Source organism: Felis catus, chromosome B4 (genome assembly GCF_018350175.1).
Source record: "Felis catus isolate Fca126 chromosome B4, F.catus_Fca126_mat1.0, whole genome shotgun sequence".
Taxonomy (NCBI): domain Eukaryota; kingdom Metazoa; phylum Chordata; class Mammalia; order Carnivora; family Felidae; genus Felis; species Felis catus.
In genome coordinates this window covers 52,651,824-52,666,270 of record NC_058374.1, presented here as the reverse complement: position 1 = coordinate 52,666,270, position 14,447 = coordinate 52,651,824, and the positions used below count along the sequence as shown (strand labels likewise).

Below are 14,447 nucleotides of genomic sequence, written 5' to 3'. Positions count from 1 at the left end.
GACAGAGGTTCCAAAGCATGCTCTGTGCTGATAGCAGAGAGCCCGACGTGGGGCTTGAACTCACCAACCATGAAATCATGACTTAAGTTGAAGTTGGACACTTAATAGACTGAGCCATCCAGCTGCCACTGTCTGGACCTTCTTATATATTTTTTAATATGAAATTTATTGTCAAATTGGTTTCCATACAACACCCAGTGCTCATCCCAACAGCTGCCCTCCTCAATGCCCATCACCCAGCTTCCCCTCCCCCCTTCCATCAACCCTCAGTTTATTCTCAGTTTTTAAGAGTCTCTTATGGTTTGCCTTCCTCCCTAACTTTTTTTCCCCCTCTCCCTCCCCCATAATTTCTGTTATGTTCCCCTCCCCCTTAACTTCTGTTAAGTTTCTCAGGATCCTCTGTGGACCTTCTTAGAAGGTAGCTCCTCCCTATCTGAATATACCCTTATAGACAAGGGTATATTAGTAGTTTTCTATAACTGGTGGCTTCTGCTAGGATTTTTCTTTCAACAGGTCACTTGGGTAGGAGTTCTTACTAGGTTTAGAGATAACCATCACAAGATCTAAAGCAGATGGTTTAAACTCAAAATAGTCAATTTATAAACTCTAAGAATTTTAGATTTGGTAATCCCAAGAGACTTAAAAATTTTTTTTTTTTAATGTTTACTTATTATTGAGAGACAGAGAGACACAGAGTGTGAGCAGGGGAGGGGTAGAGAGAGGGGGAGACACAGAATCCGAAGCAGGCTCCAGGCTCTGAGCTGTCAGCACAGAGCACGATGTGGGGCTCGACCTCACAAACTGCGAGATCATGACCTGAGCTGAAGTCGGTCGTGAAGAGACTCTTTATAAAGTAACACGACTATGGGTTAAAAGGTTCTAGTTATATTTCCTACTCAAACCCTCTATCAAAGCTGAGATCACACCGCAGCTATGAGATGATAATGTCAGTGGCTGCTTAAAAGCATTTCACAGGTGCCTTTTATTGAAATGGTTGGTTAAATGAATCCAATTACCACCTTCCCCAAATTATTCTAACTCCCTAAAATCTATGAAATACTTTTCTTCTTCTTTTATTTAAAGATTTTATTTTTAATTAATCTCTACACCCAACTTGGGGCTCAAACTCACAACTCTAAGATCAAGAGTCACATGCTCTACTGACTGAGCCAGCCAGGTGCCCCGAAATACTTATTTTCTTAATGTAATAAATATTAACATATTGAAGGGTTTTCATTTGAATAATTCATAAACAGGAGTATTTGTCTCCCCTGTAAAACAACTATTTCACAAGGAACAGGATGTTTACTATAAGAGAAATAATTATATTTATTTTGCATCAGAAAACAAATCACCCTTTATTTTTATTAATAACAAATTATTTTTTGTTATAGTAAAGAACAATTCTAAAGTCAGTCCAATTGTATAGAAACATAAATAGGAAAAAAGAAAAAAAAAGAACCGCATAATATATCAGTGACTCTTACTAGAAAAAATCTGTTACTTACGGCAGTGGCTCGAGAGAGTTCTCTACACGTACTAAGCAGTCCATTTTGTAAATCGTCCCTCTGTAACACCACGGTCTGAATGGCTGCTGGGTTATCTGCATTCATCTCTATCTCTTGGCTGGCTGATAGCAAAGCTTGCTCAAGCGTGTACTATTATAATAAAAATAATTATACTTAATGTTCTGCATCATCGAATTAATTCTTTTTACTTTAGTTATCAGTGTCCGATAATGAGCATATAAAGTAACATCAATTGCAGATAATAAACGTAATTGTCCTACTTTCTCCTTGTGGAGTTGCTGAAGTTTCTCTTCCAGAGCATGTACCACTTTATCTTGTTCACATAACCGGCTTAGCTTGGCCTAGGTTATAAGAGAAAATCTGTTGTTAGCAAATTTTCCTTTTTCCTGTAGTTGGAGGTAAGTGTAATAAGAAAACACATTTAAAATAGCCATAGAATACCTAATTAGGCCAATCTTTATTTCAATCAGCAAAATTAAAATTAAAATAGCTTTTAAAGACACAGTGCTTAACAAACATGCACATAAAGTGAAAAAGCATTTCAACCATACTATTTAACCTACACAATTCAAAATATTCGTAGTGAACAAGCAGTCTCATATAACTTTAATGGATTTCAATGTAGTTTTTTCCCTACAAACTGCTAGATAGGTTAAGCGACATATGCAGTCTTTAATTAAAATATCGACTGGATTCTGTTTTTATATTTTAAAAATTAGGCTCTTATGTTCAGAAAAGAATATAAACAAAAGATTGCTTTTAACTGCAATAATACAAATAAAACCTTGCTAAATGGAGAAAAAAATCACTTTCAATAGTTTAAATGTTTTGAATTCTTGGTATTACCCCCATTTTTAAATTATGAAAATATCATATAATGACAAGCGAGAAATCGGAGATTTCACTTTCTTTGCCATGTACCTGTTAAAGTAACTACCTTATGTTTATTAGACAACAAAACTCAAGCTATACCAAATGGCATATACTGAAATGAGAAGGTATAACTCAACAGAATAAAACCAGGGGAAATGAGGGAAGAATGAGATAAAGAAGAATGGGGCACCTGGGTGGCTCCGTTGGGTTAAGCATCTGACTTCAGCTCAGGTCGTGATCTCACGGTTTGTGAGTTCGAGCCCCACACTGAGTTCTGTGCTGACAGCTTGGAGCCTGGAGCTTGCTTCAGATTCTGTGATTCCTTCTCTCTGCCCCTCCCCCACTTGCACTCTGTCTCCATCTCTCTCAAAAATAAATAAAAACTCAAAAAAAATTTTTCTTAAATAAAGAAGAATGCATGGCAAGTTAGTCAATCTAATTAATTGTATTGATTGTATTTTAGATACAATTAAAAGACTAAATTTTAAAAAGGAAGGAGTTACGAAATTTCTAGAGACTGATACTTTCTCCAGAAGACAGAAAACTTTACTTTGTTTCCAGTTCTCCATACTTTTTTTAAATCAGAAATAGTCCTTTTTACTTTAAAAAATTGTTTTGATTTTAGAGAGAGCGTGTGCACATGTGCAGGAGCAGGGGAGGGACAGAGGGAGGGAGAGAGAATCCCAAGTAGGCTCCACACTCAATGCAGAGCCTGACCCGGGCCTGATTCCATGACCCCAGGACCATACCTGAGCCCAAATCAAGAGGTGCTCAACCAACTGAGCCAACCAGGTGCCCCTAGTCTTTTACTTTCATTTAAGTGATTTTTTCCTATTTTCAACTGTTAATTATGGGGAGGGGGGATAGTTACAGAATAGGGGAGTGATGATATAACTTAACCTAAGCATAAAATAAAAGAAAATGCTAATTTATTTGGTGTCATTTTGGAGGGCAAGAGAGGAAGAGGAAGTTTTTTGTCATGCCTACTTCCAATGTTTTGGCAGAGAATATAACAGAGTACTGACAATATATATGTAGCATACTAACACTTACATCAATATCCACTTCTTCAGGTCTGTATTTGTATAATGTGCCTCTACATTCATCTTGTGACAGCTATAGGGAAAAATGTCAGGTAGCAAGTTTAAAAATAGTATTTAAAAAATATATTTAGCCTACAGTTAACATTTTAGATTTATATAATAAGAAAATGGGATTTTAATGATTCTTATACTTTAAGAAGTTTAATTCAAACACAGATCATTACAAAAGTAGAAAAATATTTAACAGTGATGTAATATGCAAGATACATGAAAATGATGTTAACTTAAGCTTGTCAAACAAAATAATAAGTTGGTCAAACAAATTATACGGCACCTTACATCTTCCATTTGTAAGACACACGTCATTTTAATGGAAAATTGACAAATACAATCATGGCAACTGTACTGAATCAAATATTCGAACCAGGCATATTTCAGCAGCCAGAACCATCCTTCACGGTATACACATAATCACACAACTGTGTATGCGTATACTCAAATGCCAACACATCTTAGTACAACTTTAGTAACTTTAGTACAACATACTGCATACATATACATAATATATAATCACACATACACAATATAGACTTATCTTGTTCTTCTGTCTTAAGAACTAAAAGATAATGGGGGAAAAGGATGGGTTTAATTGAAAAGAGGAAACTCATTCAAAACCTCATAGAACTGAAAGCCTATGTTATAAACTATGAATAGTCAAATTGCATAAAAAGTTTGTATGTGTTGATTGACACCATTTGTTTTATTACACTATAAGAAATGATTGTTCAGTGCATTTAAACATCCTTTCTTCAAACTCTTTCCCAGTATCTTTCAGTCAAAGGAATCTTCATTTTTGCTTGTGTTTATCAAGATTTCAAAAGTCATCCCGGTCAGTTATACCACAGCCTCTGCAAGCAATATTTCACTTTCTCCCTGGTCTTCTGACTTTATATCGACTGCTAGACAGTAACAAAAACATAGTTGGAAAAACTTACTTTGGGCTCACTGCATATTTACTAACTGGCACACTTTTTCTCAAAGTGGGGATGGGAGTAATGTTTCCCCACTACATTCCAGATTGGAAAATTAAACTTCATCTAATGCATCATAATGCATCTAATTCATCACAAATGCATAAAAATGTATAAGTTTTAACTATCTATGTCCACTTGGCAAAAAACTGCTTGCCAGTTACATCTTTAGAAGGAAGCATAATTTAAAAGCAGATAACTCTGAATGGATCTAGAAATGTAGGTTATCAGGAGGTTAAAAATGTAAGCATTACAAACATACAATAATAAATCCTGGATTTATGTGTTTCATTTCAAGACATAACTTTCACGTCCTCATGCAAATGAATCTGTGACTATTTAAGGGTATGCAGTGATTATTAAACAAAACTTTCATAGAAATGAGTTATCACATGAAAAATGAATTTAATGAGAAAAGTCAGAATACTTGTGCAGTATTTTCAAATAAAGAGCATTAAATATGTTGTAAGAAGTATCAATTTTTATTCTAAATTAAAGCACCTAGATCCAAGCAAATAATTTGTACTTTTATCTGAAAAAAAAAAGTAATGAAAAGGAAGTTTTAAAATGCTTAGATCCATGATAAAAAAATGTAAGACAATGCCAAAATTAAATTTCCCATTTATAAGAAATTAGAGATGTAAAGCCTTTAGCTACTAAATGTTCAAATATACTTTACTTAATATTTAAAGTTAAATGCAGAGCAGCTTTACCAAATCATGGAATGTAAAGTTTGAATGTAACTAATGCATAGTGCTACATGTAGATTAAAATATGAACATCGTATCCTAATTGCCAGGGTCAACAGAAAAAAAGACTAATATTTTAAAATGGAAATGTAGCAGTCTATAATAAAAATTTAGGGTGTTGGTATACTATTTTTATTTATGGAATCTTACTGCATATTCATTTTCTTTCTCTTTTTTTTTTTAAATCTATTTTCTTAATGTTTATTTATTACTGAGAAAGAGAGACAGACAGAGCATCAGCAGGGGAGGGAGGGACACAGAATCCGAAGCAGGCTCCAGGCTCTGAGCTGTCAGCACAGAGCCCTACACGGGGCTCGAACTCACGAACTGTGAGATCATGACCTGAGTCGAAGTTGGTCACTCAACCAACTGAGCCACCCAGACACCCCTGCAATATATTCATTTTCACATCAGCTGGCAAAGTAAAAAATGTGTACTGTGTTGCTAGAATTTAAGAGTGATATATCCTTATAACCATATGAATATATTACCTAAGTTAGATTTACTTTATCATTATGTTTAGTACCACTGAAAAATTTATTAAAACCTTTTAGCAAGTTATTCAATAAAGATATTCATTATTAGACACTAATAAAATCTTAAAATAATCAGCCTTCCATTATACATTGCTTTTACCTATTAGAAGGAAAGAATAAAAAAACATGACTATTCTTTAAAAAAATTAACCTTTAAGCATGGCCTATTTTCCATTACTGATAATAATAACTGAGGCTTTTCTTAAGAAAAGATGGATATAGTTTATTAAAAGTATTTCCACTTGGAATTAAAGAAGTTTGCTATTTGGTCCTCACTATGAAAATCTTACTAATAAGAAAAAAAGTAATTTCGTTAATATTCTCATTACTTAAGATCTCCATAAAATCATGTTTCACTTTTTATCATTTTTCAAATGCATCTTTAGCAAAAGGAAAAAAGTTCTGGGTTTGAATACCTTTTTTTTGAAGTACCTGAGCAATACTAGAAAAGCACATGAAAAGGGGCAACGGAGAATGTATAAGGGTTAGCAGTGCTCAAACTTCAACCTGAGAAGTGTATTATACAGACTTTACTGACATCTAGACATATGAAGATATATGCTCTATTTAGAAAGTCAGAACTTTTTCATAATAAAATATCTAATAACCTTTTAAAAAACTGGCTTGGCATTAAAACAAAATTACTTTTGTTTATCAAAATTCAACTTTCTATAGTATCCCTTTTAAGAATGTGAATATACATATACTTTAAAGTTAATGAATATATATAAACCCCAAAAAGGTTTTTGGGGGAAATATTTGATAGAATTAGACATTTTGTGAGGGCTCAAAAATAGTCACAGGACGGAATTTGCTAATATTAGTATTTGCTAATAGGTATTTGCTAATATTAGTATGCGCCTTTGAAAACAATTATTTATCAGGTGATTAATCTCACAGATATTATTTTATAAAAACTCTAATACAAAAATTAATTGGGAAAGGCAGTAGAATGACTAATAAATGAGAAGATTTTTCAATACCAAGTGCGCTCATTTAGCATTTTTTTTTTTTTTTTGGATTCAGTTTTAGATCCTTTTTATATCACCAATTCAAAGAAAATTAACTGAATAGGTAATTTTTCGGGTGTCTTCTTTCTTCCAAGAAAATGCAAACTTAAAGGTTCTCCTGAGAGAAAATCTAAATGGCTATGATTTAGAATAACAGGTCACAAAACATCATATTTTAAGTTGTATTTCAGGAAACTATTAACACAGCATTGTAATGCAATGTCAGAGAGGCATATTGTTAGAGTGTATAACAGAAACTTTCATAAAGATTTCCTTTGGATATTAACACGGTAAGGGAAATCTGGAGAAAAAAATAAGATCGAATTTCAATTTATGTAAATTAATAAGCAAATTTAAGAAATGTGTCTGAAAGTCATTTTTGTTTTTTAATGCTTATTTTGAGAGAGAGAGAGAGAGAGAGAGAGAGAGAGAGAGAGAGAGAGAGAGAGAGAAAACGAGTTGGGTAGGAGCAGAGACAGAGAGGGAGAGAGGGAATCCCAAGCAGGCTCTGTGCTGTCTGTGGAGCCAGAGGGGCTTGATCTCATGAACCATGAGATCATGACCCGGGCCGAAATCAAGAGCCAGATGCTGAACTGACTGAGCCACCCAGATGCCCCTGAAGGTCACTTTCATCTACCAGCAGTGCCCTGTAACAATTAAGTACTTCATTAGTGGCTGACTTTAAAAAAAGAATTCTCTAAAGACACCCTCAATTTGACAGGACTGGCAGTCAACACTGATTACCTGGTAATCAGTTGCCTATCTCATGCCCAGGAATGGCTGCTGATGGTAGACGTTCAGATCTTCCAGTTTTGTACAAATTTAGTTTTTTCTTTCAAGTATTCATATTTAATGAGGAAATACATTTATACAAATCGATTGTTCTGGTCAGTGATGCTAGTATATAAGACCACTCTAACATATCTCCACACTTTTGAAAAACTCCGATTAGAACGTTTAGTGCAACTGAGTAATTTCAATCAGCGATGACTTCTGCATCACCAACCCTGATTACTGATCATTATAAAAAAGAAAAACCCAACCCAACAAAACTGAAAATCCAGGCTATCACTCTTACTGAGAATATGCAAAATGTGAAAATAAAACCCATTAAAACATAATACCTTTGACTTTTACCAAAATAAAAATGATAAAGTGCAGCTTCAGGAAAAGGTATTAATTCCAGAACAAAGGCTAAGGTTCTCAGCAGTGGCATTTTGGAATGAAGTGCCAAGTTCCTTTAACCTGGTTACTTTAAAAATGAAAGATTTTCTTTTTTTAACTTTTATTTTTTTAAGTTTATTTATTCATTTCTAGAGAGACAGAGTGAGTGGAGGAGGGGCAGAGGGAGAGGGAGAGAGAGAATCCCAAGCAGCCTCTGTACTGTCAGCGCAGAGCCCGATGCAGGGCTTCAACTCATGAAACCTGAGATCATGACCCGAACCAAAACCAAGAGTTGGACACTTAACCGACTGAGCCACCCAGGCGCCCCAGAAAGATTGTATTTTCTTTTGAAAAGTAAAGCTGTTTAACTTTAAATATTTAATCCTTTGTTTCTTTATTGATAGAATAAAAACTGGGCCCAGAAACAGGGCTCACCCTTCTATCAACTGTTTCAATCTCCCAGCTACAAGGCCCATGATACTGATCCCTAGGTGACTAAAGCAAACCAGAAGACTTTAAAGCCAGGGAGCTCAAGGTGCTTCTTTTCACTAGGTGCTTTTACACATGTTAATCAAAATACATTCATTTTTCATGTTTGTTAATTTTCTTCTTCGGTATGAATTTTAAAGTACTATAACAGGTCATAGGCCACAGTAATTTGAAGGTGTTGAAGTGGAAGAAGCTGATGTTGCAAAACACACAGCTAAGAACATTTAGACCATGAAATACAAAAAAAAAAAAACAAAAAAACAAAAAAACAAAACAACTGGATAGGAATGTATAAAATGACTTCTTTTGCAGATCTGCAGATTACCAAGGTCCTAAATTAAAGCCAGCCAGCTCCATGGCACATATTTTGAGTTAGGGAAAAGAATGAGGTAAGATGATGCATATGATGGCATAAGAATGGTAAGAATACAGGGAGAAGATATCCCCAGTATGTTAAGAAGTGGCTATCATTAGGTCTTACTACACCACAGTACAGAAACTAGATTTAAACAACTCCCATACAAATATAATCTATTCCTAAAACAGTGGGTGGGGGTGGGGTAGGGTGGGTTGCGGGCCGCCCCTAAAAGGAAAAAAAAGGTTTTTTAAAGTTCTCCCTAGAAATCAGTGAAAATGCTTTTAGAGTAAATTGGAATTAACGACAATCCAGTACCAAATTTGCAAATGTACTGCAGACCTCCAAGTACGTACGTATCAATCAAATACTCTGCACAACAACTTCAGGAAAATGGCACACTTAATATTCAACAGCAAAATGTTCAGCAAAGCCATGCTAAGAATACTGCAGCATCTTAAAAAGCATGGATGAATTGCATTTTTCCAAATAGACGTAAACAAAAAAAATGAAATAAGAAAACACTAATGTTATGAGTAACTCTGAGGATAAACCAAAACTGTCACTGAGGGATTTTGCAGATGATAAAGCAGTATCATTCACTGTCCAAGACCTTACTTGCTGGTACAGTTGGGGTCTTAGCGCCGAGTTCTCAATCATTGTGTGAACCATGGTGATAATAGGTTCATTTTCTTTCATCTATTTCAAATCAGGAGGAGCATACAGCAAACATCAGTTTACAGCACAGCTAGATTTGAAAGACGACACTGTAAATATAGCCTCTACTTTAATATCTTCCTAATAGTGCAGTTGCTTACATTTTACCCCAAGGTTGTACAGATTTAACTTACAAAAACCATTTTGAGCAAGTATTAAATGATGTTAAAATACTTCCAAAGTTATATAAAAGCTTATTAATTGCAATATTGCTACAACTAGGTTTTACCTTATGAATATAATCATATAGTCAATGAATATTTTTATATGTACTAGAAAAGATGATAAAGCAGCACGTCTTATTCAAAGAATAAAGCGCAAGGACCTACTTAAAAGGAGAAATGGCATAATTTGACTATTTAGTAAAAAAGCTTAAAACAATATTCAGTTCTTTGTAAAGTTAATCAGAAAAATATTAGTCCTCTGCAAATATTAAAATCTTATAATAATCAGTATATCTTACTGAAATAATCACATATTTCATTAATGTTAATTTTGATAGATATCTGTAATACACCGTTTTTGGATTTTCTCCCAGTATAACACCACGTGTAAAATTATTTCAAGGACATGCAAACTGAAATTTATTTAGCAAAGATCAATGTATCTCCCTAGTTCCTAAAAAGGCTGAAACCATATTTCACATTTCCAGCTATGTTGTACTTAATTACTGCCTCCAGAAAAATACTTGTTTTAGTAGGCTCTGGACTCAACAGCTAAAGCATTGAAAAGAGAATCATCATGACATATAGAGAGTAAAAGGCCAATGAAGATTGTACTGTTTATAAGCAGACAAGTCTGTTTATAATTGCAATTTGCAACATATAGTTTACATAGTTTTCTTCTGCATAGTATAGAAAATAAGCATTTTTATCATGGTTCACAAATGCTACTTTAGTGGCTTATTTAAATCTACAATAAAGGTTTACTAATCTTAAGATTAATAAATGCATCATGTAAGTAAAAAATAAGTCTTGAAAACTGTGTATCTAGACAATTTTATTTTCAGCCTAGTTACCAATGTTTCATGTCAATAAAATCTGTTTTGTCAAGTAACAAACTGGCAACTGGTTTAACTTTTTTTTTCTAAAGTTTTACTCAAGCTAAATAATTTCTTTTTAAATGTTAACATCTGTATTATCAGTTAGACTCAAACTTCTGTTTCTCTCCTGCAATACTATCCCAGAAGGATGTGTTGATATGTAGTTCAGAACACATTTTTTACGTTGTTGGAAAGTAATTTATAAACAACTACAGATATTTTTTTTTTTCTTTAGGAGAAAAAATACTTTTATTATAGAAATTTAAGACCTCTTTATGTTTTCAAGTGCCCTCTATATTTTACAGGAATGCTAATTATTTTATCTTAATCAAATGGTGATCTTGGAATAAATTGTTACTGCTTTTTGTTTTGGCTTACATTTGACTGTAAGGATACACATTTCATACAGCACAAGTAAGCTTAAGTCTCTATCTACTTCTAATTTTAATTTTCAAAGCAATCTCATCATTACTATTTTTCAATAACATGCCCTGGAAATTAGTCAAAAGAATACTGGATTCAGATTTTCTTGTGTGTGGTGGGTGGAGGTCAGGAGCATGAATGTTTTAAGAAATAATGGAGATCAGATAGCATCCAAATGTAAATGATACTCAAAGTCAAACTGAAATTGCCCATTGAGTCTTGGAAATCTGCCACCACAAATGGGCCTCTGTGTCAAATGACTAGGTCAACATGGCTCACACCTCTAAGCAGAGTTTCAATAGAGTCAGATTAAGGACAATGTTCATACTCTAAGCTTGGCAAATTTATTTGAAGGGACAATATGGTTTTTGTAGAAGGATAATCAAGCCTGATTTATTTAGTGTACTACTTTGAGATGGTAAATATGCATGTATATACAGGGATGCCATATATGATTTAAAAATGTCTGTTTAACTTACATGTCATAGCTTATTAAATATTGAGTCACTGAGAAGGGTTCTTTGCAAGAAGAAACTAGCTTAGGAACAGAAAAACTAAAAGTAAAAAGAATACTTAAAATATACAGACTGCAGAGTGTTTCAGAGATCATTTCTGAAACTATTTCTCATTATGAAAAATTTCAAATATATGTACCAAATCCTAAAATATTTTTTTTTTAATTTTTTTTTTCAACGTTTATTTATTTTTGGGACAGAGAGAGACAGAGCATGAACGGGGGAGGGGCAGAGAGAGAGGGAGACACAGAATCGGAAACAGGCTCCAGGCTCTGAGCCATCAGCCCAGAGCCCGACGCGGGGCTCGAACTCACGGACCGCGAGATCGTGACCTGGCTGAAGTCGGACGCTTAACCGACTGCGCCACCCAGGCGCCCCCAAATCCTAAAATATTAAAATTAGAAGTCATCTCTAGAAATCGACAGTTTAGTGCAACAAAGGAATAAAAATATTAGCAGCAATTATTTTGTTTTTTAATTTCAGAGAGAGAGACAGACAGAGAAAGAATCTCAAGCAGGCTGTATGCTCAGCACAGAGTCTGATGCAAGGCTTGATCCCATGACCCTGAGATCATGACCTGAGTTGAAATCAAGAATTGGACACTCAACCCAATGAACTACCCAGGAGCCCCAGCTGCAATTATTCTGAATTGTGGGACTGTGGATTATTATCTTTTTCTTTCTCTACACTTTTTTTTTTTAATGTTTGTTTATTTTATTTAAGGGGGTGGGAGGGGCTGAGAGAGAATCCCAGCAGACTCTCCATTGTCAGTGCAGAGCCTGACGTGAGGCTGGATCCCACAAACTGTGAGATCATGACCTGAACGGAAATCAAGAGTTGGACACTTAACTAAGGCCCCCAAAGCACCCCTTTCTTTTCTCTATACTTCTCTGCATTTGCCAAGTTTCCTCCAGAGTAGATACTGCTTTTGTTTCTTTTTTTTTTTTTTTTAATTTTTTTAATGTTTATTTATTTTTGAGAGAGACAGAGAGACAGAGTGTGAGCCAGGGAGGGACAGAGTGAGAGGGAGACACAGAACCTGAAGCAGAGCTCGAACTCATGAACTGTGAGATCATGACCTGAGCCAAAGTGGGACGCTTAAGCGACTGAGCCACCCAGGTGCCCCAGATACTGCTTTTCTAATTTAAAAAGATATTAAAGAGTCAAGGATAAAAATATATAAACATGAAATAAACAAAATTAATGGGACAACCATATCCTCTGGCAAACACCCTTTGGTAATGCAAGGAAGCTAAGAAAAATTTTAGCACCATGTGTTCGTATCATGTTCAAGGCTGGGAGTTAAGGTGGAAGAACCCTACTGGAGTCATCTAGTATAATGAGGACCTGATCTAGAAAACTATTCTTATAAACCTTTAGTCTATCTGAGGAATCTGTATCCATGTCAGAAATTTATTAGGAAATATGTTAATTAATTAAAAAAGGTAAGCTACCCAATATATTTATAAATACATGTAACTACCTTGTAATACCCCCCCCCCCCCACCATTTTTATTACATGTTCAGAAATCAAAATTCAAGTTTAGACCAGGGGTTCTGAACCCACACTCAAACTACCCGCAGAGCCTGAAAAGAATATAGACACCCTGATTCCCAGATAATTCTAATGGGCAACTTCAGAATCTTTGATGTAGACAATATCATTAAAACAAAAAGGTGACAGAGATGGGATAAGACAATCTATGGAAAGGCAGAAGAAGCAGGATCATTTCAGGATTTCCTAGGGCACCACACCTACCTGACCAAGAGCTGTTAGGATGGCTGAGTAATGGGCTGTTAAGAATGATCCTCAAAGGTGAGTAGTCCTGTATGTGGTGGCTCTACCTTTGCATGTGGTGTGCAACAGCTGAAGACAAGCGAACACAATAATCATGATCCAATATAGTGAGAGCTTGGTCCCTATGAAACAATTTCCGCAAGTTGACTGAACTTTCACTCTTTCCAGATTTATTGAATTGGAAATACTAGACCTGCTTTATCTCCAAATGTTCCTAGAAATAGGCTAGTGGTTCCCCTCACTGAAACACCTCTGAAATACTGTATATTTTAATACTTAGAAACTGCCTTGTTTCCGTAACTTACACTGAAATAGCACATTCTATCTGGCTTTGGTCATGTAAACTTTATAGCAGCTTTTCAATTAAAGTACTAAATTATGGCCTAAAAAATACATAATGCTCCATGAGCAAGTTGGAATTTCATTCTCAAGTTCTTAAAAAAAAAAAAAAAATCCACCAATTCTCTTTTGGTTCGAATACAAGGATTCTAGACAGTATTATGATAGTGGTGTTAACAGCTGATGTATTTTGTTTTAAGGAAGCAGAGCAAGAAAAAGACTAGTACATGGAACATGTTTATTCACTTGAAAATGAGTTAAATAAATGCGTTGCTTCTAAATACTTTAATTCCTTGTTTGAAGTAACAGGTAATGTAAGTTTATGTTTCATTTAATTGATAAATTATAAAGCTATTAATAATAAGACATTAGTTTATAATAATAAAAATTAGAATGCTTGATTCAGGCATTATACTATTTTCCTAACTTCAGCAACAAATAAGTAAACAAACGTGGAAACATCTTGCAAATACATTTAGGTAATGTCAATGTATTTCTGTTTAGAACAAAACCACCTATTTTTACTTGACATTTTAAAGTCTAAATGTTTAGAAAAACTACCTAGAAGGTCTGGTACTTAATTCTAGCCTCCTTCTCAGTTTTGAAGTATGCTGGGCTAATATAAACAAACAGTATTCTTTGATGTTACTCTCAGAAATAACTTAAAAACCCATCACCAAAAAACTTTTCAACACAATTCTATGTATCTGTGTCATACTTACTAGGCTCTTGAGCAGAACTTCCCGACACCTGTGGGTTGGGAATGGATTACAGGTGTGGGGAGATAGGGACCACCTCTGTCCTCCCTGGGCCTAACCTGCTGATGACAGTGCG

At 34.7% G+C, this 14,447-nt stretch overlaps 1 protein-coding gene across 24 annotated transcripts in view; it reads right to left on the bottom strand.

Moving 5' to 3' along the window:
• Nucleotides 1-14,447, bottom strand: part of PLEKHA5 (pleckstrin homology domain containing A5) — a 238,641-nt gene that overhangs the window by 35,707 nt on the left and 188,487 nt on the right. For 10 of the 24 annotated variants that reach the window (XM_023256823.2, XM_045061459.1, XM_045061455.1 and 7 more), the window contains 5 exons: nucleotides 9,398-9,478; nucleotides 4,026-4,061; nucleotides 3,456-3,518; nucleotides 1,790-1,870; nucleotides 1,509-1,658 (listed from right to left, as the gene is read on the bottom strand). In XM_023256823.2, coding sequence (XP_023112591.2) covers nucleotides 1,509-1,658; nucleotides 1,790-1,870; nucleotides 3,456-3,518; nucleotides 4,026-4,061; nucleotides 9,398-9,478 — 411 coding nt within the window. Of the gene's footprint in view, nucleotides 1-1,508; nucleotides 1,659-1,789; nucleotides 1,871-3,455; nucleotides 3,519-4,025; nucleotides 4,062-9,397; nucleotides 9,528-14,447 lie in introns of those variants that run through there. The other 14 variants (XM_045061458.1, XM_045061461.1, XM_045061464.1 and 11 more) reach the window with 3 other exon arrangements.